At 35.8% G+C, this 25594-nt stretch overlaps 1 protein-coding gene across 1 annotated transcript in view; it reads right to left on the bottom strand.

The window, feature by feature from the left end:
- Window positions 1-2204: 2204 nt before the first annotated feature.
- The window catches only part of CDH19 (cadherin 19), a 102374-nt gene continuing 78984 nt past the window's right edge, over window positions 2205-25594 (bottom strand). The window contains exons 10-12 of the mRNA XM_030337030.1: window positions 11002-11119; window positions 8502-8753; window positions 2205-5917 (exon numbers count right to left, since the gene is read on the bottom strand). Of these exons, the coding sequence (XP_030192890.1) occupies window positions 5427-5917; window positions 8502-8753; window positions 11002-11119 (861 nt within the window). The 3' untranslated portion in view covers window positions 2205-5426. The remainder of the gene's footprint in view (window positions 5918-8501; window positions 8754-11001; window positions 11120-25594) is intronic.

The raw sequence follows: 25594 nt of genomic DNA, 5'->3' as shown, positions 1-25594 counted from the left end.
CCTATGATAGTCTGATTATCTATTCTTAATGTCCCCACTGTATAAATAAAGATACCAAAGGAGAACATTTTAAATAATTCATCAAAGTTTGCACAACAAAGAAATGCTAGCAACTGGAAAATAATTGAAAATGTACTTCATAGACCACTTACTCTCCCTAGCATCCAAAGGACATAATATTATGGAAATGTGAATACGTACCTCAGCCCCACTCCCTTTTCTAGACAAAACATTGTGTGTAATTCTGTACCTTTATGTAATCATGGATATGGGATATTTTCCATGTCCAACCTTATTTGTTGCTGAGATAAATCACTTAGTACTGCAGAACTCAATAGAACATATCACATTGTAAGCATTAAAGTGAATAAGCTCAAAAGAATGGCATGAAATAAAGTGGTATAAACTATGTTCATATGCTCACAAATGTTTTAAGAACACTATAAATTAGACTCATTTTTTGTATTTTGCTTCCGATTTAGATGAGGAAATTGATTTCTGAACTATTTAAAATATATGGAATGCCAAATTGATTTGGTATGTTAATATATCCAGCTGGGTTATTGATTAGTTTGAACTTGAAAGAAACATCATGAAAATGTTTTATACTATTCACTTTTTACACACGTTTGCATTGATCTTTCTGATGGTTACCTTGGCCCAATCCCAGACAGTTTGTATAACTTCTGTTCACTGTCCAAAACATCGTTTTAATTAATTTTTCCCTGCATCCAATATAAAGTGCTCTGTCGCACCCTCTCCCACTTGCTGTGCTGCTTCTGGACACTTGCTGTCTGGAGACAGAGGGAAGGGGCAGAATAAACATGACTCCAAAACCTCACAGCCAGAGTCCTGTGTGACGTCAGGCATGCGACTGTTGGCGCTCTATCGTGGGCTAATGCTTGGGGTATCTGGAGACATTTTAAGGACTTGCGGTTCCCATTTGTCATTAGCCTGTGTTATATGTTCTTTGGATGACTGATTTCAGCTCCCTCTCGGCTCCTACCTTCTGTGGAAAGTTTCTACAGCTGTAACCTCTTAACCCATGGGAAATTCATGAAATTTTGCCTTGTTGACAGCTAGGAACTGCATTTTGTCCAGCTCCTGAACTCTATCTGTTCGCCATTTCATACCATTTGGTCAGCCCTCCAACATGAGAGCTTTCTCAGAAAAGAAGGCAGTGACACATTCTAACAGGTCCTAAGGATCCGCTTTGTGATTGAGATACTAGTCCCCCTTCCTCTGGGAAATCACAATTTATCTCAATAGACAGGTGATAGATGAGATAGATAGATAGATAGATAGAGAGATAGATAGATATAGATGATAGACAATAGATAAAGATAGGTAGGTGATAGATGATAGATAGATAGATGATAGAGATAGGTAGATGATAGATGACAGATGATAAAGATAGATAGATGATAGATGATAAAAGATAGGTGGATGATAGATGATAGATGAGATAGGTAGATGATAGATGATAGATGATAAAGATAGGTAGATGATAGATGATAGATAGATGATAGAGATAGGTAGATGATAGATGACAGATGATAAAGATAGATAGATGATAGATGATAAAAGATAGGTGGATGATAGATGATAGATGATAGAGGTAGGTAGATGATAGATGATAGATAGATAGATAGATGATAGATGATTGGTAGGTAGATGACAGACAGAGATAACTGGAAACATAAAAGCCACATATTCCTTTCCTCTATTTATTTCTCTAGTTGGTCTCCCAGCCTTTGCTATTCAATGTCCTTTTACATCATATAAAAGAACACGGAGCTACCTTGGAGATTTTGAGTAGCCTTGTAAGTCTAACAATGCATTTGCTATTAAGTTTTGTCTTATAAACAGGAAGCAGAATGTTCATGCATTGCACATGTTTTCATATTCATGACACATCATGGGAACTTAGTCATATGAGAATTTCCACAGCTTTCATGATAGGACCCATTTTCACTGAACAGTTTAAAGTCATTATCTTTTTTCCTCCCTGGGGATAATACCAGTATGTCCCAACAAGTTAAAATTCCAAACTCACATAATTACTAGAAACATTTTGAAAAATCTTATCGTACCCAAGAACTGCCCAGTGGTGACTTATTTTGAAAAAAATCTGTTAATTCCGTATTATTATTTAACAAAATCCAATATGGCTTCTATACATAACCAAGTAAAACAGATTGGGATTCATTGTTATACTGAGAAATATTTATTGGTCCACTTACCATGTGCTACAAACAATTTTAGACAAGAACAAATGAACGAGACAGACAATTCCTTACCCATTAGGGTTTACATTCTAATCAGTGATAAAGACATAACAAGTAAAAAAATGTACGTATTATTATGATACCAGGTGGCTAAGTGATTTGAATAAAAACAAGACAGAGCATGGGCCACAGTAGAGGACAAGAGTCAGGCAGGCCTTTCAGAGAAAATCACCATTGATCACAGAGCCGAACGAAGGGCGGGAATGAAAAGGAGAAATGTTGGGGACAGATTGTTTCAGGCCTAGAACATGAGACCAGAAGAGTTAAGAAAATACAGAAATGGGAAGGACAGAATACCACGTGACCTCATATGTCAGGTCAGAAAGTTGGTTTCTATTTCCAACATGCCGTGGAGCCGGCGAGATCCCTCAGTCCTAGAAGATAAAGGGGTCTGTGTGTTCCAGCAGAATGACATCAGCCATCATCACGAGGGGGTTATTTACTGGGTCAGGTGCTGCTGGCACTATTTTGACTCATTGGTCACAACAACCATGTGAAACAGGTGGATGGGACCTTATGTTCCAGATTGCAATCTCTGATCTGGAAGCCGAAGGCGGTCTGACAAAGTTCACACGGTGATTTAAACAAAAGTGAACTCATTCATGCTCAGCTCTGGCGGGCTCAACCTCACATGCTTCAGAAACACCTCGTATCACTAGCGGTTTTCTGATCCCTATAAAGGACTTTACATATTTTCTGGTTTCAACTGTCAGTAATTGAAGACTTCTACGTGAGCCTGTGAGTTAACTAAGGCTGATATTGAAGCCCTGCAGCTATTAGCGTGAAGCTGTGCTATTTTCATAAATATCTGCATTGATTTAGCCTTTATTAAAATTTACAAAGATGAGATCTTAATGCCATGTCTTTAGCTTAGGATACAGCCCTGTTCCTGAAACACCACAAAAAGGTTAAGTTTTATTGAAATATGACCAAGTATAATTTCCAGGAAATTGCAACTTCTCTACTAGAATCAGATAGTATTTTTGATATACCTTAAAAGGACACTTTGGAGACTAGCGGGTGGATATTTGCTAGAGCTCCATGCATGCGCTTTTCCTACGTACCTGCGATTAACAATCCTATCATTAACTAAGCCAGAACTTATTTTAACACATCCGCTTTGTGCCATTGGACTCGAACTTGAAACCCTGTCAATGCAGATGTACGTTTTATAAAGTCTTCATCCAAAATTGGTAAGTTGTGCATAAGCCTTGCATCCATGACAGAACCTATTAGATCCTCAGAAACCCTATTTTTTTTTCTCTCGCCCATTTTCCACAGATTCATTTATCTGTTGTTCATCACACTTGCCATTTCTTCAACCAAGATTACAGAGCACTATTTTTTAAATACAAGGAGTAATCCTCTATGGAATAATTCCTGAAAATATCCCTAACTATACTCTTCCAATTTTTATGTCAATATGATAGAAATGCAAATGTTCTCTCAACTCATACATTTCTATTTCACTTGCAAGGTTTTCTGTTTTAACATTCTGTCTTGTTTCCTATTCTTACACTTCCCTAAGTAAATAACAATATGAATGTATAAGGATTTTCTACAGCTTATGACTTCTCATCTACTTTTAATATTTTCCTAAATTGTTGATTTCCAGTCTTGGGCTTTTTTCAAGATCTCTATGCTGCCTACACAACGGTACCTGAATTGACAATGATGAAAAACCACTCTCCTATTACATGGTATGGTGCATATGTCTGAAAGTGCAGAGAAAGCAAAATACTATAGCCATTCAATTCCTCTATCTTCAGCTAAAAATAATCCAAAATATTTTATTTAATACATAGGGTCAATTTGGTTCAGTTCATTTTCACATGCTGTTAATAAGAAATGAAGATATAAAACAATTTTGAGGACATTTTATTCATTCTTTTCTTTCTGTTCAACCTATGAGTTTTGAATTCCATCTTCATTGGGATAGAATAATAAGGATCATTCTTAAAATGTTCATTAAATTTAAGGTGTTTTATGACCTTATTATCTAATGTTGTCATAAATCTTGTTATCTGGATGCTACCAGGTCCGGCAGCCTACCATACTCTCTTCATACTGTTACAATAAAAGTAACTATTGCACCTAATTTTATATTCCATAATAAAAATATGACGCTTAAGAACCAGTTACAGTCTAAGCTCTTAATAGAAAAGGAAATGCTGAGAATCTTATCACGTTTTATTCTGTGAGTGGTGAGAATCCGTGCAGTTGATCATAATATTTTGGGTGAATAGTAATTCAACTTTGAATCAAATACTCCTTTCATTTATTGCTATCATTTTTAGTAGCAATAAAATTCACTTAACAGTTTTTCACACTTTCCACAATTATAATAAAGTTTAAATTGGATGTTGTGTAAACGTCGACATATATTTTGTTGTATTGTGACATGCCAAAGCTCTACTTTGGTTACATGGAAAAATAACTTATAGAAAACTCCCAAACATTTTTTCATGCCCCCTTTTTTATACAAATCTGTAATATCAAAGATAATACAAATTTACACTGTATCCTTGATTAAGTAACATATAACAAGTATCTGTCTAAATTTGAGATCAGTTTTCAAGTGAGGTCTTAACAATGATTTTCAAACATCAAACTACTACCCATCATCCTAGAATCTCAGCCAGAAACTTGCATATTCATTAGCAAGAAACAGTTTTTAAAAGTTTTATATAATCATCCGGATTCCCTGTAAGTGTTTATCTCCATATAGCCATATAGCATCGGAACTTAAAATAGAGAAGCATTTTTCTCTCATTTGGTAAGACTTAAAAAAAAATGGATACATGAACTAATATTAAGTTGATGTAGTTCAGGGCCTTTCTCACATTAAACATCCACAAATGTTGAGAATTTGTATTGGACGGTAGTGAGAAAAATGCTAGAGGAATATTTCGGTTACATGTACCGGAGAGCCGACTGTTAGCATCACTCCATATCTGCATTCACTGACAGCTTGTGGGTAGCTTGAAATAACCGAGGGGTATTTGCTCCAAGGAAATCAGAAGATGCTCTATATGTATCTATATATTCCCCCCAGATAACACCACTCTACTCAAGTGACCACCAGTGTGCCCAAACACATATTAGCATTCTTAACAACTTTTTAATAATAAAAGGCCCCTAATTATATGACTGAGTGGCTGAACCAAACATGCATGCTAATCTTTTAAAGCGAGGTCCCAATTCATTAAGGTAATCATAATATTCCTCCTGATCAGAGGCTGCCGATCCTAAGGAGCTCAGGGATCCAGCTAATGACCCCGTTCCCTCAAAAGCGTAGGTCTGGAGGGAGTCAAAAGGAGGGGCACAAGGATCAGTATTCGCTTCTTCGAGCTTTTCTAGAATGAATTTCCTGAAAATGGCACTGTCGGGGCCCACCTGCAAAGATTGCCTGTACAGGCGCCTGATCTCGGCCGTAGCGGTCCTCTGCACCTTGCGCTCCCGCATGAGGGCGCTGCTTCTCAGCTCTACGACATCAAAGGCCTCGGTGTCTTCTTCTCCTCCCCCTTCGTCGTCGTATCTGAATATGTTCTCTCCGAAGTCTTCACTTTTCGCAGGAAACAGAGTCTGCTTTCTTCGCTGTTTTAGACCTAGGATCAAAAAGATAAACCCTAACAAAGAAAGAAAGCATACCAGAATATCCATTAACCCATGATATAATAATTTATAATCATTCACAATGATTTATAAATATTTATAATGATTATTAATATAATATAATACAATATATAATACAATATATAATCGTATAGTATAATTAATGTAACAATATAATATGTTAGTATAATACGTTAATATGAGTTTATACTTATAAGTTTGTGTTTACAGAAATTACATAGCATTTAATATCTTATTTATAATAAACTTTACAATCCTTGCTTTTGTTATAAGCTTCAGACATGAGCTTAGATTTTATGATTATAAGACAACAAAACATACGGTCGACCCTTGAACAATGCAGGGGTTGGGGACTTCCTCTCCTGGGCAGTGGAATAACCCCATATAACTTTTGACTCCCTCCAAACTTGAATACAGTATTAGCTGTTGAAAATTTACAACAGAGGCAGGCCAGAGGACACAAGGCAGCCTAACAATCTTTCTGGAGTAGAAAACCATAAAAATATAGCAAACTGTGTTTTGAGGATAATTTAAAATTTTATTTTTTAGATATTGAAAACTAAAAGAAAAGAAGCGAAAGGGAACATTTTCCTACCTATATGCATTGGTCAATTTTAGTAACCAATGATCCACGTTAAGAGAAGGTAAGCACAACGGAGCAGTTTGAAATTCCCCACTGAGGAAAATTCTGCGGCATAATTATTTTCTAAGTTAATATTTCCTGACTAGAAAGTATATGCCACCATAGTTGGTTTACTACCTGTGCTCTGTGACACCACATTCATTTCAGAAATCCCGAACTATCGTTAAAAAAAAAATCATAACACTGGGATGCCCACAATCAATGTTTGTGACCTAAGATAATTTTAACATCATGGAGAAATAGAACAATTTCAGAATGCTTATTATTATTATTATTATTATTATTTTAGTAAATAAAAATTGTGTGTGTGTGTGTGTGTGTGTGTGTGTGTGTGTGTCAAGGCTAGCCAACCCTTTCACAGCCCTGGATGTATTCAGAATTTCATCTATAGGAATTGAAACAAAAATGAAGTGATGTTATCCATATTATCATAAAGAGAAATACATTGGGCAATATTTTATATAAACCTTACATTTAAAAAAATTGAAGTCGTGTTCTTGAAATAAGGCCATTAGGTTTGAATCCAGGTACTATGAAATGCAGCTCAGATATATGGTTGTTATAGAAAGGGAGCTAATAAATAATTTTTCAATCTGTGAATTGGAGCGAGTATTCACAAAACTTTCAAAGGAAACTACTGACTACTGGTTGACCCATATTTCCAACCCTCTAAATATTACTCATGCCCTTGACTGTGAGGCTGCCCTTGGTTTCCTTATAGGGTTTTGAGACTTGGTGTAGGTCTGTACCTGTGTGTATATCAGTACTTGCCATATTTCACTTGATTCTGATACCTAGCTCTGTAACTCTCATTTCAGTTTTATGATCAAAGACCATTAAAAAATTATTGTCAAGACTGAGGCGAGGTAGGAAATAATGGTAATTTGTATGGGAAAGAGAAAGGCATGATTTTTGAAGCTTTGAGAAAAACGAGAGTGAAAGCCAAGCAAGTCCTGAAACAGATGTCAATTTGAGCCGTGAGTTTGGGACGCAGACCCAGTGGCTGATGGGATTGCCCTCAACACGCAGTCAAGTTGTGTTGACTTTTGACATGAAGTTACATGGGAAGCAAGAGAGGGTTTAGATTATACACGGGTATGTTAAAGAAAGAGAAAAGGTTTTGCCAAATGAATTCTTTTTAGTCTTGAAAGCCTGACAAAAAACATTTTGGGGTTCATTTGCCTCACCTGTAAAATGAGTATAACTTACCTGCTTGTGAAAACAACAAACAAACAAAAAAAGGGAACTATTTGATTGGAATTTCTTTCATGTTTAGCACGTGTTTAGTAAAACCCTGTTTTTGCCTTCGTCCACACTAACATTTACTTTCTTTCTTAATGGCCACAGGACCCTAGTGAGTTGCAGTATAGGGTCGAAGGGAGTTGTGTGCAGTTACGAAATTTCAGCACCTCGTGTACCAGCTACATGACCCTTTGCAAAGTACTTAGTGCTTTAAGTTTCACGTTCCTCATCCATAAAACGCAGGTGATAATAGTTCTACTCCATAAGGTTATTATGAGGATCAAATTGCATATTGTGTGTAAAGCACTCAAGACAATATCCTGGAGTGTAATAAGCACTCAGCAGAAGGTCACCATTATTATGACCGATTGTTATATAACTGTATATGCTGAAATGCATTGTGACAAAAACATCCCTAAACAGAAGTGGACACCCATGCTGACACACTCATAGAATTCAAGGATCATTGGTTTTCATCTTGAAATCCACAGTCACTCTATTTTTTTTATTTACTCCACTGGTTTAAGAATTGCAACACATCCAGAAGAGCAATTAAACGCACATACATGCACACACACACACACACACACACACACACACAAACCCATACTGTGTCGTGATAATGGAATTAACTATTCTTTATATTTCTTAGTTTCAATAAATGAAGATAGGTTCTGTTCAGCACTACTTACCAAATATTAGCATAATGCTTATCAAAATTGCAAGTACGACTTCTGTTCTGAATCCCATAGAAAGCATACGGTCTTTATTCCTGCAGGTCTGTGTACTGCCATAATCATCACAGTCACAGACGTGTATGGTAAGGGTGTTTGTACTTGTAAGTGATGGGCTCCCGTTGTCAGCAATTAGGACAGATATGTAGAAGACGGGCTCTTCTTGCAGGCTAAAACCAGTTCTATTAGTCAAAATTACAGCTGTGTTATCTAAAACAGAAATCCATGTGCATCATTTTTCAATAATACAAAAGAAATTCACACCAGTCACATGTACTAGAAGTCATGGTATAGATGTATCATATGAGGTTACAAAAACAAAAAACAAAGAGGAAATTTCTGATAAAAAGACAAAAGATCCACTCAAAAAGTCATTATCGATTTGACTTGGCCCTAACACTAATTACATAATTAGGTGAATTACACCAATCAATTCCAAAACGTCCTTGATAAAGGTAGAAAACATAAATGTGGAACACAGAAAACAAAGCAGCTTTTTAATGAGATGTCAATATTTTCTAGAGGGGGACCAGCATTAAATTTATGTTGACAGTCAGTTTCATTTGGGTTATTTACTCATGACACAGTTCTTTTTCTAGTAGAAACTCATTATTTTCACAACTACTACAAATACACAAGATTTTCAGAGTCATTTACAAGTAGCACAGCAAGTGATCTCAAATTATATATTTACTAATGAGACAAAACGATTAGTTTTACTTGTTAGGAGAAATTCTGTTGGGATGTTTCATTTCACTTTGACATTATTAACCCATTTTCTATATAAAATCCAGATAATAGTTAAACCTTAGTAGTACTGATCACTCATCTAGATAGAACATTTTTAAAAGCTTAACAAAGATGAACAATATATACTCCAACACTTTTGAAGTTGTTTTTCCCTGAATCCCAAAATATTCTAAGTAATCTTTTTTGGTGCAGCCTTGTACCTGGGTACGATATTTCTCCCCCCGCCCCAACCCTTTTTTTTTTTTTTTGGCCTGTCATCCACCCAAATGTTTTCTGTATCAATGAAACCTCAGAAGACACAATCAGTAAAATGCAAACAAACGGAAGTCTTTCAAAATGTGTGCCTGCTAACGACTTTTCCCAAATCATCTTTTAAAAGCAAATTCTCCATCATGTACTTGGAACCTGTAAAACTCTTGTGATATTATTTTATTTACTTGGCAGATTGGAAAGGTAAGAAAGTTTACATTTTTCCATATATATTTTATTAGATTACTTGTAATCACAAACATTGAATCAAATTATTTTCTTTACATTTTAATATACTTCTTTTTCCTCAGCAACTTATTTTATATTAATGTAAGTAAATCTAAGCTGAAACTTAATTTCTTATATTATTATATGCATTTTTTATCCTAAGAGTATTTGAGTTTCCTTCACTGGAGAATTTGACCAGGAGGAGAGGAGGAGAACATGTCTGCATTTATTCTCCTGTAAAAGATCTCCCCCAGGGGTGCCTGGTGGGGGGCTCAGTCTGTTGAGCACCTGGGTCTTGATTTTGGCTCAGGTCATGATCTCACGGGATCCTGCGATCAAGCCCCACGTTGGGCTCTGCACTGACAGCACGGAGCCTGCTTGGGATTCTCTCTCTCTGCCCCTCCCCAGCTCATGTTCATTCTTTCTTTCTCTCTCAAAATAAATAAGTAAACATTTTTAAAAATTAAATAAACATCTCCCCTAGCTCGAAGCTTAAACTCAGTTGTGAGAAAGGACAGCTACAGGTATTTGACTATGGAAGCTTGTGTAATAAATCCTGTGGTGTTTCCTATCTTTAAGATATAAAGTAAAATTAAGATAGAAATCCATAGGATGACAAGAAAAACTTTTACTGAAGGGAAGGAAAAAAGAACAGAGCTGCTTTATACAAAGTCATTCCACTTCTGTATCTGTATGGAGAGATAAAATATTCTGTCTCTCCAAACAAAATCCTTGGGAACATTGTGTCCTGAGATTGATGTAATCGTTCCATTTTGAAAGGAAGGGAATAATCTTAAACCAATTTTATATATTTATAGCTTCTAATTAATGACTCCAAATATCTGTGGATCAATCGAGCTAACATGACTATAAGTACATATCACTTTCTTCCCCAGACATAAATTTAAAATTTGAGTTATACAAGGACATGAAAGGAACCATTCTGTCAGAAATGCAATTATATTTGCAGGGTCTTTCAGAGTTTGCAAGGTCTTATAGACACTGATGATTTGAAAAAGGATTTTTCATTTAAAGGAATCCAGTGAGAAATGGGGTTAGTATTCAGAACTTGACTTTGAGTTTTGTTTACCATTTTCATTGCCACTCCCTACTCTCTCAATGTTATCATATCCCAAGAACCATATAAAAAGCAGCAGAATTATAAATTCCCTTAAAACCAAACACATTTCTCAAAGAAAGGATAAAAGGCCATTATGACGAATGCCATTACCTTGATTATCTATGATTATAAAACTTGAGTTCTTTGTGTCTTCCACAGACAGATTAAAGTAAAAATGGTGATCTTCTATGGATTCATCTCTATCCACTGCACTGATGGTCTGAATTACCTAGAAAAGACAGAAATAGGTTGCTAGCTTTTGATTCCAGAAACTAACTACTGTTAGAAAGATTATCATCATCATTAGCTTTCATCAAAACCGTTTTACCAATTTTTTATGGATATTGCAGAAGATAACTCAAATTTGGGAGAATATTACAATATTTTCTCAGATTATAAATAAGTTCACTTGTACCTTTTAAAAGAGTGACTTGATATTGCATAATAAATTAGTCTTGATGGATAAGATGATTTCCACCAGTTAAGTTTGTTACAAGTTCTCAAAGTATTACTGCTTAGAAATCAAGATTCCCTCCCATGTTCTCTGTCTGATTTCCCCCTTTCTTCCTTTTTTTTTTCTTCTCCCTTCCTTTTCTGAATAGTGGCCATTATGATTTGTTGCAGTTATATATTCCCTGCTTATTTGAGAGCATAGCTGCGGTAAACTTATTGTCTTACTAAAGTATTAGCTAAACTAATGAGTTTTTAAATTGATTTGAGGAAATAATGCAGTTAGAGCTTAGGGGCAATGTACATGATTTCCTTTGACCCATAAAGATTATGGCAAAAGTGTTCCACATCAAGTAAATTCCTATTTCAGATCATAAAAAAAAAGTAAAATAGTGCAGTTTTGAACACATCAGTTCACAGTTAATTCTTTTTTTCCAGACATGAATGTGTCAGTCAAGTAGTTCATTATTGTCAAAAAAGAGATATGCTGTCAAGATCACATAGTGAGATTGTGATTCATTCTGGAAATTAAAGTAAATTGATTATAGAAGTTATTGTTTTGAATTTTCTAGAATTAAAGTGCTTTTAACCATGTGTCAGACAGAAATATCTTTAGCTGCAAGATGACAGGCCCAAAATTTATAATGTTATACTTCAAAGAATAGATACAGATCCACCTGCTTAAAGAGCTAACATAATTTGTACATTATTTCTCTATTTCTTGACTTATCTTTTTCTGTATAACACATTCCTAATTAAATCATAATCATACAGTGTTAATGCAAAAAAACATAGTTCCATTCAATCCATGCCTATAATAATAAATGTGGGTTGTATTAGGGTAGTGCTTTTTTTTGGATTATCATCATAGCTAGGGTAAAGGGAGGGGGAACTTGAAGCACGGATATGTTGAACCCTGGCTTTGCCACTGACTAGTTTTTTATATTTAAAAAATGGAGATACTAACTTAACTTTTAGGATGCGTTTTTAGAATTATATGTCATGGGGCACCTGGGTGGCTCAGTCAGTTGAGCATCTGACTTCGGGTGAGGTCATGATCTCACTGTTTCGTGGGTTTGAGCCCCATGTTGGGCTCTGTGCTGACAGCTCAGAGACTGGAGCCTGCTTCCGATTCTGTGTCTCCCTCTCTTTTTGCCCCTCCCCCATTCGCACCCTGTCTCCCTCTCTGTCTCTCAAAAATTAACAAACACTAAAAAAATGTAGAATTATATGCCATAGCTTGTCAAAGTGCTTTTCACACAATCAGTATGTGTTTATGTGCGTTTTCTTCATGAAAACATAGTCTTACTGGGATTTGCACAGAAAAAGAGGTATCCTGTGGAATACTGTGTGTAATCTCATTATATGCATATTTGTTTAATTAAGATTGATAGCAAACTGCAAAAATTCATGTTTATCTTGTTGCCATATGCAGACTTGATTTTTAGACAAGGAATAATGTATCTCACTACCTGACTCTCTGTATTAAATACATGCATCGGACTAAATGTTGAATATGTTTCCCTTTTGTGAATGAAGGCTGAAGCACACTGGTGAGATTTTCACTTTATATATATTCTTAAATAATTTTAATTAATGAAACTACTCTCTACATATGTATAGGCAAACCGAATATGCATAGGTTTCAGCACCCTGGTCCCCCCCTTTTTTTTTAATGTTTATTCTTGAGAGCGAGACAGAGTGTGAGTTGGGGGAGGGGGCAGAGAGAGAGGGAGACACAGAATCAGAAGCAGGGTCCAGGCTCTGAGCTGTCAGCAGACAGCCTGGCACCGGGCTCGAACTCACAAACCGTGAGACCATGACCTGAGCTGAAGTCGGATGGACGCTTAACTGGCTGAGTCACCCAGGCGCCCCAACCCTGGTCCCTTTTTAATGTATGTGCCTCCACTTAAACTTGCTTTATAAATTGAAGCTACATATGAACCACTTTACAAAAATAGGAAGCCACTGACAGAATCAGTCACATAGTAGGTATCATTAATTCTTTTGAACTACCCTGAACATGTACATTATTCTTGAGAACACACATTTCTCAAACAGGGCCAACATTTTTGAACACAAAAATCTTGACTAAGGATCTCAATTTTCCTTTTCATACGACAATGGGAGGGTTTTGGTTTTCATTTTCAAATAAAATTCTAAGAAAAAATCTTTTGCATTGATTAGATTTCTAAATGATCTCCTTCTAACTACTTACCTGGAGCCTATCAATGGTCATATACATTGATGAGAGGGGCCGAGACAAATCAAAAAGCAAAGATTAGACAAAGAAGAATGGCCATGTGATGACAAATTCTGAGAACTCAGATTTTTAAAGTCCTCTTTGTTTTGGGTAGAGTTTTTTCAAATTTTTTTCTGACCCAATCCGTGTGATTCTCCATTTATAACACTTTAAAATCCATAATGGAAACAGTGTGGCAGCCTAGAAAATCTAAAAATAACCATATCTCAATGGGAACTCACCTAAGGGCCTGAGATTATTTTATATATCACCGTAGGCCATCTTCACAATTATCCTATGCGATAAATCCTATTATTGTCTCCGTTTGATATTTATTTATATTTCGCTTCAGGTCACCTAAGGATCTCAGGTAAATAAAACGGTTGGGTCAGAATCTGAATGCAAGCTGACACTACCACTAGTGTGAAATGAGTAGCGAACGTGGGCCTCAGAGCACATTTTCTTCAGATTTATTGAGAAAAATAAGATTGGAAAATATTTAAACTGTGCATCAGGATGATTTGATATACATATACGCTGTGAAAAGATTCTCTCCATGGAATTAATTACCACATCCATCACCTTACATCTTTATCATTTTTCAAAGTTCTACTTTTTTAGCAAATGTATAGAGTTTTATCAGCATAGGCACCATGTTACACATTCGATCCTTGGACTTTATTCATCTTATCACTGAAAGTTTATCCTTTACCAATCTCTCCCTATATCTCACACCCCCAAGCCCCTGGCCACCATTTTCTATTCCCCCACAGAACACATTGTTCAAGCCCTGGACCTGTTCTTGTTCCTGAAGTTTGCATACAAAAAAAAACCCAAAACACTGTAAAGGATGTGGCATACAAGAAGCAAACAAAACGAAGTCTCATACAAGACAGAGACATGCACAGAAATAAGTAATATAATTCCTATAGAAAAGAGAGACACTAAAAATAACGGTTGAGGAAAAAAAGAAGAAAATAATCTGAGTATTAATGTAGGAGAAAGAAAATGATTTTCCAAGGTGGAAGTGAACGAATACTTGAGTAAAAAACATGAATTAATGGGGCAAGTGTGATCTAGACAAAGAAATACCGTGCGAAAACCATGAATGCAGACAGAGAACATATTATTAGGTAGAAATGAAAGAAATTTGCATTTACAGGTCAAAGGTAGTTAAATATTGGCATAAGTTTCCATGTAATCATTTTATAGAACTACAAATGGTATTTGACTTTAAAGATAATCATGGGAAAAAAAATAATCATTTTGCACCTGTCAATTACCATGCATAATGACTTCTTTAAAAAAAAAAAAAAGAGGCACACATGGGCCAACTTACTAAAATGCCATTCCTAGATTAATTATTCTGATTTAAAAAATCAGTACAACATTCATTTTTGACACAGAATATAGGTATGGCCTTTATTAAACATGCAATTTTTTGATAGCTAGGCAAATAAATAAGTATTATACATGGATTTGGAGCAGTTAATACATTTGAGTCTGTTTCGTTACCTGAACAGTAGATCTCAGTGAAATCTACTTCCAGGATTAGCTGAGGAATTTTCAAATAAGATTATAAACGATGAATTAAAAAAATAAATGATGAATCAAAATACAGGTATTGAGTATTGATATAAATTCTGAATTCCTTGGAATGTGTTTAATAAGCAATTTCTATTAATGCACATTAAACAAAAAGTGAGATCTGCACTAAATGAATACATGGAAGGATTTTTAAAATTTCAACTAAATTGCTGCTTATTTAGTTATCCTAGGTAGTTGTACCTTGCATCAAGCTATAAATGCAAATTCCTTCTCCCACTGTCTGGAAATATAGTCAACAAATTTGCGTAAGACTGTCACTTTTTATACCACTCCACTGAGAACATGATTACAAATTAGACTTGTTTTGAGAAAATAAAGGATTCGAAATTGTTGTTGAATATCTGTTCAAAAGGCCAAAGTATTAATTAATACAGTAATAGAATTAGAGCTAACAAGAAAATCTAGTCGATGGTCTGTTTTCTTTCTTTGTTTAGCATGTTATTAGGAGAAAATGTTGAGAAGCTCATAGTATTCTAATGTTTTGGTACTGGACAGAGACAGAGATATTCTACGTTTCTAAAAAGGACTTTTAACAAAATTATACGCATTTAAATGTCATAGATATATAATGTTTTGATGTTTACTTATAGATATCTACTTATATTCATTTAAAAATTGTACTTTCTTAAATTTGTATATCAGTATATCTATAGCTATATCTATATTCCTTTTGTTAAATGAATTTTAAAAACATACTTTCTAAAAATTCATATAACATAATATATAAATGAAAAAAATTAATGTATAAAAATATTTGACTAATATCCCAAAGGTATCTGTTTAGCAAATATTTCATTGGCATTTGGAACACACCAAGCCATCTCAGGCCCTGGGGGTGCAACAGTGGCCAGGACCAAGTGTCTCTGTCACCACAGTTTACATTCTAATGGAGAAGAGGGATGTAATACCTGAAGAATAAAAGTGCAGAATAAAACACCCAAAGCACATAATACTTAAACATTTGGGGGTCAGAGGACCTGGCATCTAACCTAAAAATAAAAGATTACACTTCAGAGGTGAGCAGTGGTGATGCCATGAATGTTCTAGAAGGGCATATCACCAAGTTTGTACTTTATACCGAGGTCCACTCACAAGTTATAAATTGGAAAAAAAAAAGATTTTATTTTTATTTATTTTTATTTTTTTAAACATTTTTTTAATGTTTATTTATTTTTGACAGAGAGAGAGACAGAGCATGAGCATGGGGAGGGGTAGAGAGAGAGGGAGACACAGAATCCGAAGCAAGCTCCAGGCTCTGAGCTGTCAGCACAGAGCCCGACGCGGGGCTCGAAATCACAGACCGTGAGATCATGACCTGAGCTGAAGTCAGATGCTCAACTGACTGAGCCACCCAGGCGCCCCAAAAAGATTTTATTTTTTATCTGAGATCCCATGATCCAAATGTTTGGGAAATTTCTGCATTTTAGAATGTTCATTCTGAAGACACCTTTAGTGTGGATCTGGAAATAGGGAACCTCGTTAACAAGCTGTTGCCATGATCCAGGGGAGCATTTGGTTTGTATTCAAAACCTCCTGATGTGATACATAAAGACAATAACATCCACAGTTACGGAACGTGTTATTTTAAATGAGAAATTATATGGAGATTGCTGAAGTGTTTGCCTAAACTGAAGATGGTAACAGCATGCTCTCAGGTGAAGGTTTCCCAGACTCCAACTTTCCCATAGGAAATGTTGACATCATCAACGTAACATTTCACCCTTTCCAAGAGGGCATACGATGTATTCTTCTATTTTCCCACCACTAAAAACTGCCATGGAAATTGTCTCCATGCTCTCAGACTTAACTGATAACAGCAACAACTGTGGTGTATCCCTGCATGTGAGCTGTGAGACTGGAAGAGAAATTTGATTTTATAGGATGGTCCTTCAGCAGAACCATCCATGATTCACTCCAGAAGGTATGTTAGGTCTCTGGTAGGGTGAGTGAGGCTAAAGTACGGAGGTACTCAGGGGATGGAATCAACAGAATTAATGACGGATTAAATATGAAGAAGAAACGACCAGACTGAATTAAGGATGATGTCCACACGTCTATCTTTCCTGCACAATTTGATGAGTTATGGTAATTTGGCAAGGGATATTGAAAAAAACAGGGCAGGCTTAGAAGAAAATGTGGTGTAACCTTAGGACATACAAGCGGAACTCTCTACTTAACTGGGCATACAGCTTGAAATATAGGAGAAAGAACAGGCGTAAAGATCTAGAAGTTATCATGAAAGAGTGATCTTAAAAAAAAAATTAAAAGGACGGGACACAAGAAAGAAAGGAAGGTGAGAAGAAAACCAGATTATAATGTAGGATCATGGAAATTTAGGCAGCAGAAAGTTTTTACATGGAGACAACATGTCTTTACATTAGATAGAATATTGATATCAAAGAATCTAACATCACTGATAATTATACTTTACTTCTCAAAAAGATATTTCGTATCAGTCAAGATAATGGGAATCATTAATTTGAAAAATTAGAACTATTTCCACCAAACAGGAAAGGCAAATTGCCCTAATGTCAGCTCATTTATTATATTCATATTCTGCAAACTACTGAGTATTCTCTCCCCTCTCTGCTCCCCACCCTGGGCATTTACACACCAAGAACAAAAACAGAACCATGTGGATCATCAAGGAAATGCCTGATTTTCTCCAGAATCGAGGGCACCTATTCTGGCATTTTGATTTTCTACAATATATGGATGACCTATCCAAAGCACAGAGACACTTTTTAATTTGTCATCTTGTCCAGAAATTAAGCCTGTGGGAAATAAGACCAAGAATGATCTTCACAGTATGAGAAAACACATAAAATATTTCCTTAATGATTTTTAATTCATTACCTGTGAAAATGATAGCATTCGGTAGATATCATAGAAATACGCAGTGAGTTATTTCTGTTTGTTTTTTTTTTTTAATTTTGAAACTTTAATTTGCTAAGAACATTGTTAAGATCTATGCTCTTAAAAATTTTTAAGTACACAACACCACATTGTTAACTACAGGCACAGACTCATCTTGTATAACCAACACTTTATACAGGTTGAACAGCAACACTCTGATTTTACATTTTTAAATATGACTTCAAGTGCTTAAAAGTCCACCATATTTCCTTACAGTCCTGCACTAGATCTCACTTCCTCAAACAAATGTCCTTCTTTTCAGTAATTTTTAAAATATATTTTACATATTATTGTATGGACCTGAGGTTCAGAACACTATGAAAAATCACAGTGTGAAAGCAGAAATTTCTTCTCCATCATTGTTTAAATTTTTTTTAACGTTTATTTACTTTTGGGACAGAGAGAGACAGAGCATGAACAGGGGAGGGGCAGAGAGAGAGGGAGACACAGAATCGGAAGCAGGCTCCAGGCTCTGAGCCATCAGCCCAGAGCCCGACGCGGGGCTCGAACCCATGGACCGCGAGATCATGACCTGAGCTGAAGTCGGACGCTTAACCGACTGAGCCACCCAGGTGCCCCTCATACTTGTTTTAAAGTATGGTACCCCACTTGTTTCAATATTGAGATCTTGACTATTGATTTGAGTGTTAGTTTTATCATTTTTTTCTTACGATACTTATTATGGCTGCATTTCATTACCCAGAATTTAAGTTTAATTTTATCAAAGGGCTTCTTAGCATCATCAAATGAAAAGTTGGTGTGTATCTTTTTGTTCCTTTGAGATATTGATATAATGGAAAATATTCATAGATCTAATTTTTTTGTTATTCTCCTAAGGATATCGTTTCTGTGCTGTGTATCAGCACTTAATACATTAATAAATTGTTTTTAATTGCAATTCACATATAATGCTTACAGACAGCCGTATTCTTAATAACTGTTTTGTGTTTGATTTTATGTTTGCAGGTATTTAATTCTGTCATTTTTTTTTTTTTTACTATGAGTAAAGCTATTTAAAGTAACCTGAGGAGGCTCCCTTGTTTTGGATGCTTTGGGAAAGTTTATATAGCATAGGGATTAGTTGTAATTTATAATTTTGATATTATTCAACTTCGTGGATTTCTTGGCCTCAAGTATTCTCAATAATATTAATGATTATTCTTTGAAACTCTTGTTATTTTTCTTACATCATTTCTTTTGTCTTTTATTATCTTTCATTCCAGCAAATGATTTTTAAGTTTCATTTTGAAATAACTGTAGATTCTCAGAAAATTTCAAAATCAGTGCAGAGTATTTTTTTTTTATTTTTTTTTAACATTTATTTATTTTTGAGACAGAGAGAGAGCATGAACAGGGGAGGGTCAGAGAAAGAGGGAGAACAGAATCCAAAATAGGCTCCAGGCTCTGAGCTGTCAGCACATAGCCCGACGCAGGGCTCGAACCCACGGACCGCGAGATTATGACCTGAGCCGAAGTCGGACGCTTAACCGACTGAGCCACCCAGGCGCCCCGCATAGAGTATTTTAAATACTTGTTTCAGTGAACCCAATGGTTACATCTTCCATAACTGTAGTACAATTTCAATTCCTGGAAATTCAGATGGGTACAATAGTGTTAAAGAGAAAATTTCGTCGGTTTTCACTGGCTCTTACATCCATGTACCTGTGCGTGTGTGTGTTGGCATGAGTGTAACTCAAACAGTTTGATCTCATGTAAAGACCAGTGTCACCACACCCAATCAGGATACAGAAGAGTTTCGTCACCACAGGTGAACTCCTTCATACCCCTCTTTCTTGTCTCACACCCCCACTCCTTCCTTTTGGAGGAAGTGGAATCATAAAGCACATCTTGTCACACACCCTCACTCCTTCCTTTTGGAGGAAATGGAATCATAAAGCACATAAGGTTTAGGGTATTGTCTTTTTCATGAAACATAATGCCCTTGAGATCCATTGTGCTCTGCATGTATTCATTATCTGTTCCTTTTTATGGCCAGGTGGTATTCCATTTTCTGGATGTATCACGCTTTATTTAATCGTTCTCCGGGTAACTGACATGTGGATTATTTCCAGTTTCGGCTGTATTAAGAATAGAGTTGCCATGAATATTTTTATTTAAATGTCAGTAATTCTCTGACGTGTGCCACACACCGCCCAAATGTGTGATTATTAGATTGTACAGTAAGTACATGCTCAGTTTTATAATAAACTGTCAAACTATAATTCACTTTTTACGTCCACCCCCTCACCTCCCAGCATTAGATGATGTCACCGGGTGTTGTTTTTGTAGCCATTCTGGTCGGTGTGTAGTAACATCTCATTGTAATTTTTAACTCCATTGTCCAGATAACTAATGATGGTCAACATCTTTTCGTGTGCTTTTTTGCTTTCCGTATAACCTCTCAGGGAAATGTCTTGTCATGTCTTTTGCCTATTTTATAATTGTGTTATTTAATTTTTTACTGATGAGTTTTAAGAGTTATTTGTATAGTCCGGATATAAATCCGTTGAGTAATCTTTGGTTTCCAAATATTTTCTTCCAATCAGTAGATTGTTTTTTTAATCCTTTTAACAGGGATTTCCACATTTTTTTAAATTATTACAAAGTCAATACTTTTTTTTTTTTTTTTCTTATGGATTGGGCCTTTGGTGCTATATCTGAGAACTCTGTGTAGCCATAGACAATAGTTTTTTCATGTGTTTACTTCTTTCTAAAAGTTTTACAGCTTTAGGTGTACATATAAATGTATGATACATTTTGAAATAACTTTTGTATAAGGTATGAGGTTTAGGTGGATTTTTCTATTTCTTTCCTATGAATATCTAATTGGCTCAGCAAAATTGGTTGAAAAGACTAGAGAATTTATATGTATCTATGCATTTTCTCTGCAATAGTGTTCACGTTATCCAGATTTCCACATTTTTTAGAACACACAAATATTGTATTATAAAATATGGGTTTTCTGTACCCCTATTGATTTAATTATTATTTCGTTTGTTTTCATTAGCATACTCAAAGGCTTCATTTTTCTTGTACTACAAATAAATAATCTGGTCAACAAAAAGAGAAGTATTTAATTACTTTAAGGAAAAAAAATGGCAAATGCAATTTATTGAGCTATTGCTCCAAAGATTTAAAAAGCAACAACTTAATCTGTTTCAAACCAATAAAAAAAAAAATCAAGAATCTGACAAAATCAAAACTCCAATAAACAAAACCAAACCAACCACAATAGTGTTTATATTGAAATTTGTAACTTTTTAACGTTTAGTTTATAAATAACGGATTCCTTTAAGCCTGGAATGAAACACTATTAATCTGTTCGCACCCTCATCTAGCAATCCGCATTGGCAGTTTTGTTTCTGGGTAATGTCACATGTGCACAGACACCTTACAGCTCATTTAGAATCTCTTTAGAAGGGAAATGAGCCCCATGTTAAGAACTTCTAAAACTACTCTTAACTGTTCATTTTAATAGTAACAAAATTATTTGTAACAAAGGCCAATGCTACCCATTTTCTCATTTAATAATATTTTATCCTTACTAACTCCTTACACGATAGGAATTATAGGGCCAATGTACGTTTCTTTTTCAAATGAAATGAGGAAATCGGTAGTCAGTGTGGTGAGATCATCATCTAATCTGGGGAGTGTGTGAGCTAGTAAAATTCTCTTGCTATTATATCAGGCAATCTTTCTGCCATTGTTGTTTACTGTTGTTTTTGAGGTTTCACTCCCACACGAGGGGAAACATATTTGAATTAAAAACCACGGTTTTCTACATACGTGATTTTTAGACAATAATGAAGAATACCAGTTAGCCCACGAAATGCCCCCAAATTAATACCAGAAAGCAAATGTTCATTGCATTACTCTCTAAAGTACCCTTTGTCTCTCTAAACATTGGGACAAAACCACACAGATGAAAAACAAGGGGAACATTTAAAGAACAAATAAGGGGAGGAAAATTATTTTCCTATTCTGTCAATTTTTCTCAAATGGTAAAGAGGCAAATTCATCAAATTCACACAGATACATTCAGTTATCATTGGAAAGCTGTGTGCTTTGTATTGCTTAAGACTACATTAAAGGGTTAGTAGATAATATCACTACAAAAAAAAAGAAAGAGAGAGCGAGAGAGAGAGAGAAAGAGAAAGACCAAATGCCTATCTTTTCCTTAACTCTGATCACTTTGGTGCCAAGAATGATAACTAAGTAGAAAAAAAGTGACTTATTGTTTAGTTTTCTAATGTTCTAATGAAGTCAAGCAGTCAATCTCCAACATTCCCAAATAAATTTGTCATTAAGAAATTACTATTTGGAGTTTAAAAAAGAAAGGAAATTAAAATTTTGGAAAGAAAGAAGCAAAATCCTATCTAAAATAATTCTAAAACAATATTGTATATAATAGAACATTGATTTAAGACATACTGATCCTCACTGAAATGCATTTGGAAAATTTTTAAGTTTTTAAAATTCTACACTTTTGCCCTACCCACTTATTCATAGATTTATATTATAAAAGTGAACCAGCTTAGCTCATGGACAATCTTATAAAGTCTCACACATATAGTCACATCACAAGCTTTAAAAAACAAGTGTCACAATTCAAAGTGTCTCACCCTAATTATTTGTAAATACAAATTTAAAAAATCTGATAATTTTGGTGCCAAAATGAAGGTGATGAGGGAGAATGTTGCTTTTAGAGAATAACTTATCGGTTATTCTGGAATCTAATTGCCTTAAATTGTGTGATTTCAAGACTCATTAATCTGGTTGTTCTACTAATCTAGGAGCCAATTGAAAGGCTGCTTTTCTCAGGGTGCCTGGGTGGCTTGGTCGGTTAAGCGTCCAACTTCAGCTCCGTTCATGATCTCGCAGTTCGTGGGTTTGAGCCCTGCACCGGACTCTGTGCTGACAGCTCAGAGCCTAGAGTGTGCTTCAGATTCTGTTTCCCTCTCTCTGTCCCTCCTGCACTCACACTCTTGTCTCTCCCCAAAATAAGTAAACATTAAATAAAAAACAAATAAAAGAAAGACTGCTTTTCCCTTTATTGGGTTTAAGGTGCTTTATTGGATAATTGGCATCCCCAAACACCTTTTACTTTGGTTGTTATTCCTAACTTAAGTAAGATCATCTACATGTGCACATTTTATTTTATACTCATTTTCACCTACTTACTTTGTTTGTATTTCTATACCCATAAATAATTTCATAAATATGTTTTCTATAAATCAATTTATTAAAAATGCTCACTCTTGATGAATATAAGCAGTAGACATTCTATTTTAAAGGACTAATAGAATTCAGTACTTGATAACAAATAAAAATTATGCAATTTTTACGTAAAGCAAATTATAGAAAATGATTTGGGTAAACACAGTAGGATCAACATATACTAGAGAAAATTCACTTTCAGAAATAATGAACGTGTCATCTATAATGGGTATAATGGAGGTGAATATTTCTTCACTGGCAAGCTCACTCATAGTATTTCTGAAAGATCACTTACTACATCAATACCAAGGAACCAGCTGCTAAACAAGATGATTTCTTATCAACCAGCAAGCGCAAGTGTATAATAATAACAGAATGACTTTTTCAGGTCTTTGCAAGTCATTATTTCCCCATCTATATTTTGGCTTTATATTTCATTAAAATTTACTGATGTCAAGAAAAAGGTATAGAGTTTATGAATATAATTATTGGTCATTAAAAAGACTTACTAAATTCGACACTGCTTTCAAGCATTATATTTTTTATTGAATTCGTTTTGGCATCCTCGGTCTTCTCTGACACTTCTGATGTTTAAAATCGTTGTTTGCCTCTTTTTGGTATTGTCACCCTTAAATATTGTCCATATTAGGGGCACCTGGGTGACTCGGTCAGTTGAGCATCTGTCTCTTGGTGTCGGCTCAGGTCACGATCTCGCCGTTCTTGGGATTGAGACCCACGTCGGGGTCTGCACTGACAGTTTGGAGTGTGCTTGGGATTCTCTCTCTCTCTCTTCTCTCCCTGTCCCTCCCCTGTGTGCTCTCTCCCTCTCCCTCTCTCTCTCTCTAAGTAAATAAACTTAAATAAATAAATATTGTCCGCATTAATTCAATCATATTTAAGGTAATGAGTTCTGGACTACTCCTAGGATGCATGTCTGTATTAGAAATTCAAAGTATTTGGTTAAAAAAAAGCATCATGTGCCACAGTGTTGCATAGGTTCATACATATATATATGCCTCTATGCACACATGCACATACGTATGACAGAACTATCCCAACTCATGAATGATGGGTGGGCTTATAATTTGCAATTTGAGCGAAAATTATTTACCTCTGAATACTTGTAATAGTTCTAATTAAAGAAAGCCCTCTGAAAGTTATCATATCTGTGTCCCTCGAAAGTACATGATTTTAAATAAGTGAAGCAAATGAACAAAGAAAGAGCAAACAGTGGGAGAGTTTCCTTTAGAGTGATCTTCCACATTGTTGAAAGACCGAGAATAGGGGAGCTACGTAGTGAGAGCAAGAGAGGAAGAGGAAGCAGGATTTTTCTTGATTTTCTGGGGTGGGTATCTCAGCTTTACTTACTGCCCATTCTATCTGTATGTTCTGCAACACTCCACTGCAATATCACAAAATCTTAGGAAAATGACTGCTTCCGAATATGAGGCAGGAAATACAAAAAGACGAGCTTAAGTATCAGTCTGGGTCCAATTGAGGGACAGGAAGCACACAGCAACTTAAAAGGAGGAAGATTAATATAAAGAATGATTAAGCTACCATACGAGAGTAACTATAAAGATAGAATAACTCCAAAGGGTCCTTGGAAGTTCAGTGAAATTATCCAGACGGACAAGTATGGAAGGGAGGCTGTCTCCAAAACAAGCTTTAGGTCTCCTTGGAGAACGTATGCTTGCAGCGTCTTGCTTTCAGGACAAAGGAGTTCACTGGGTGGCCGAGGCCGGAGCTAGTCCACATTCTCCAGGCAAGCAGAACAAACCTCCAGGGTACACGTATGCCGGTGGACAGAAATGCAGAAAAAGCCGGGAGGTCACTGCAGGTGCAAGGTCTAGAGCTCACAGCATCCGCGCCGGGAGGGCGGCAGAGAACTCATCAGGCCTGGGAAAGACTTGTATGGTTGCCGAGGGAATATACCTTCGGGACCTTTGGGACTATACTTGTGGCTGGACAAAGCCAACTGTGCAGCATGAGAGAGGGAAACTCAAACATGCTGTACACGGGAGCCAGGAAGAGCAGCCCTTTTTCTTCTGCGGTGTTCATTCATTCAGTGCCCTCCTTTGACAAGGCTCAATGTTGCATTCACAATAAAAGAAATGCTCTAAAGGGACCAATTCGTTATCGCACTATCACAGCGCAGGTACTTTTTAAGCAGGTACTGAAGGATGACTGTGAAGCTACAAAGCAATAAATTAATGAATGGCGGAGCCTAGGACATATTGCTGTACCAGAAACGATGAAAGCAAAGACTAA

Source organism: Lynx canadensis, chromosome D3 (genome assembly GCF_007474595.2).
Source record: "Lynx canadensis isolate LIC74 chromosome D3, mLynCan4.pri.v2, whole genome shotgun sequence".
In the NCBI taxonomy this organism is placed as follows: Eukaryota; Metazoa; Chordata; class Mammalia; order Carnivora; family Felidae; genus Lynx; species Lynx canadensis.
The sequence above is the reverse complement of the archived record's forward strand: the minus strand, read 5'-3'. Positions and strand labels throughout refer to the sequence as shown.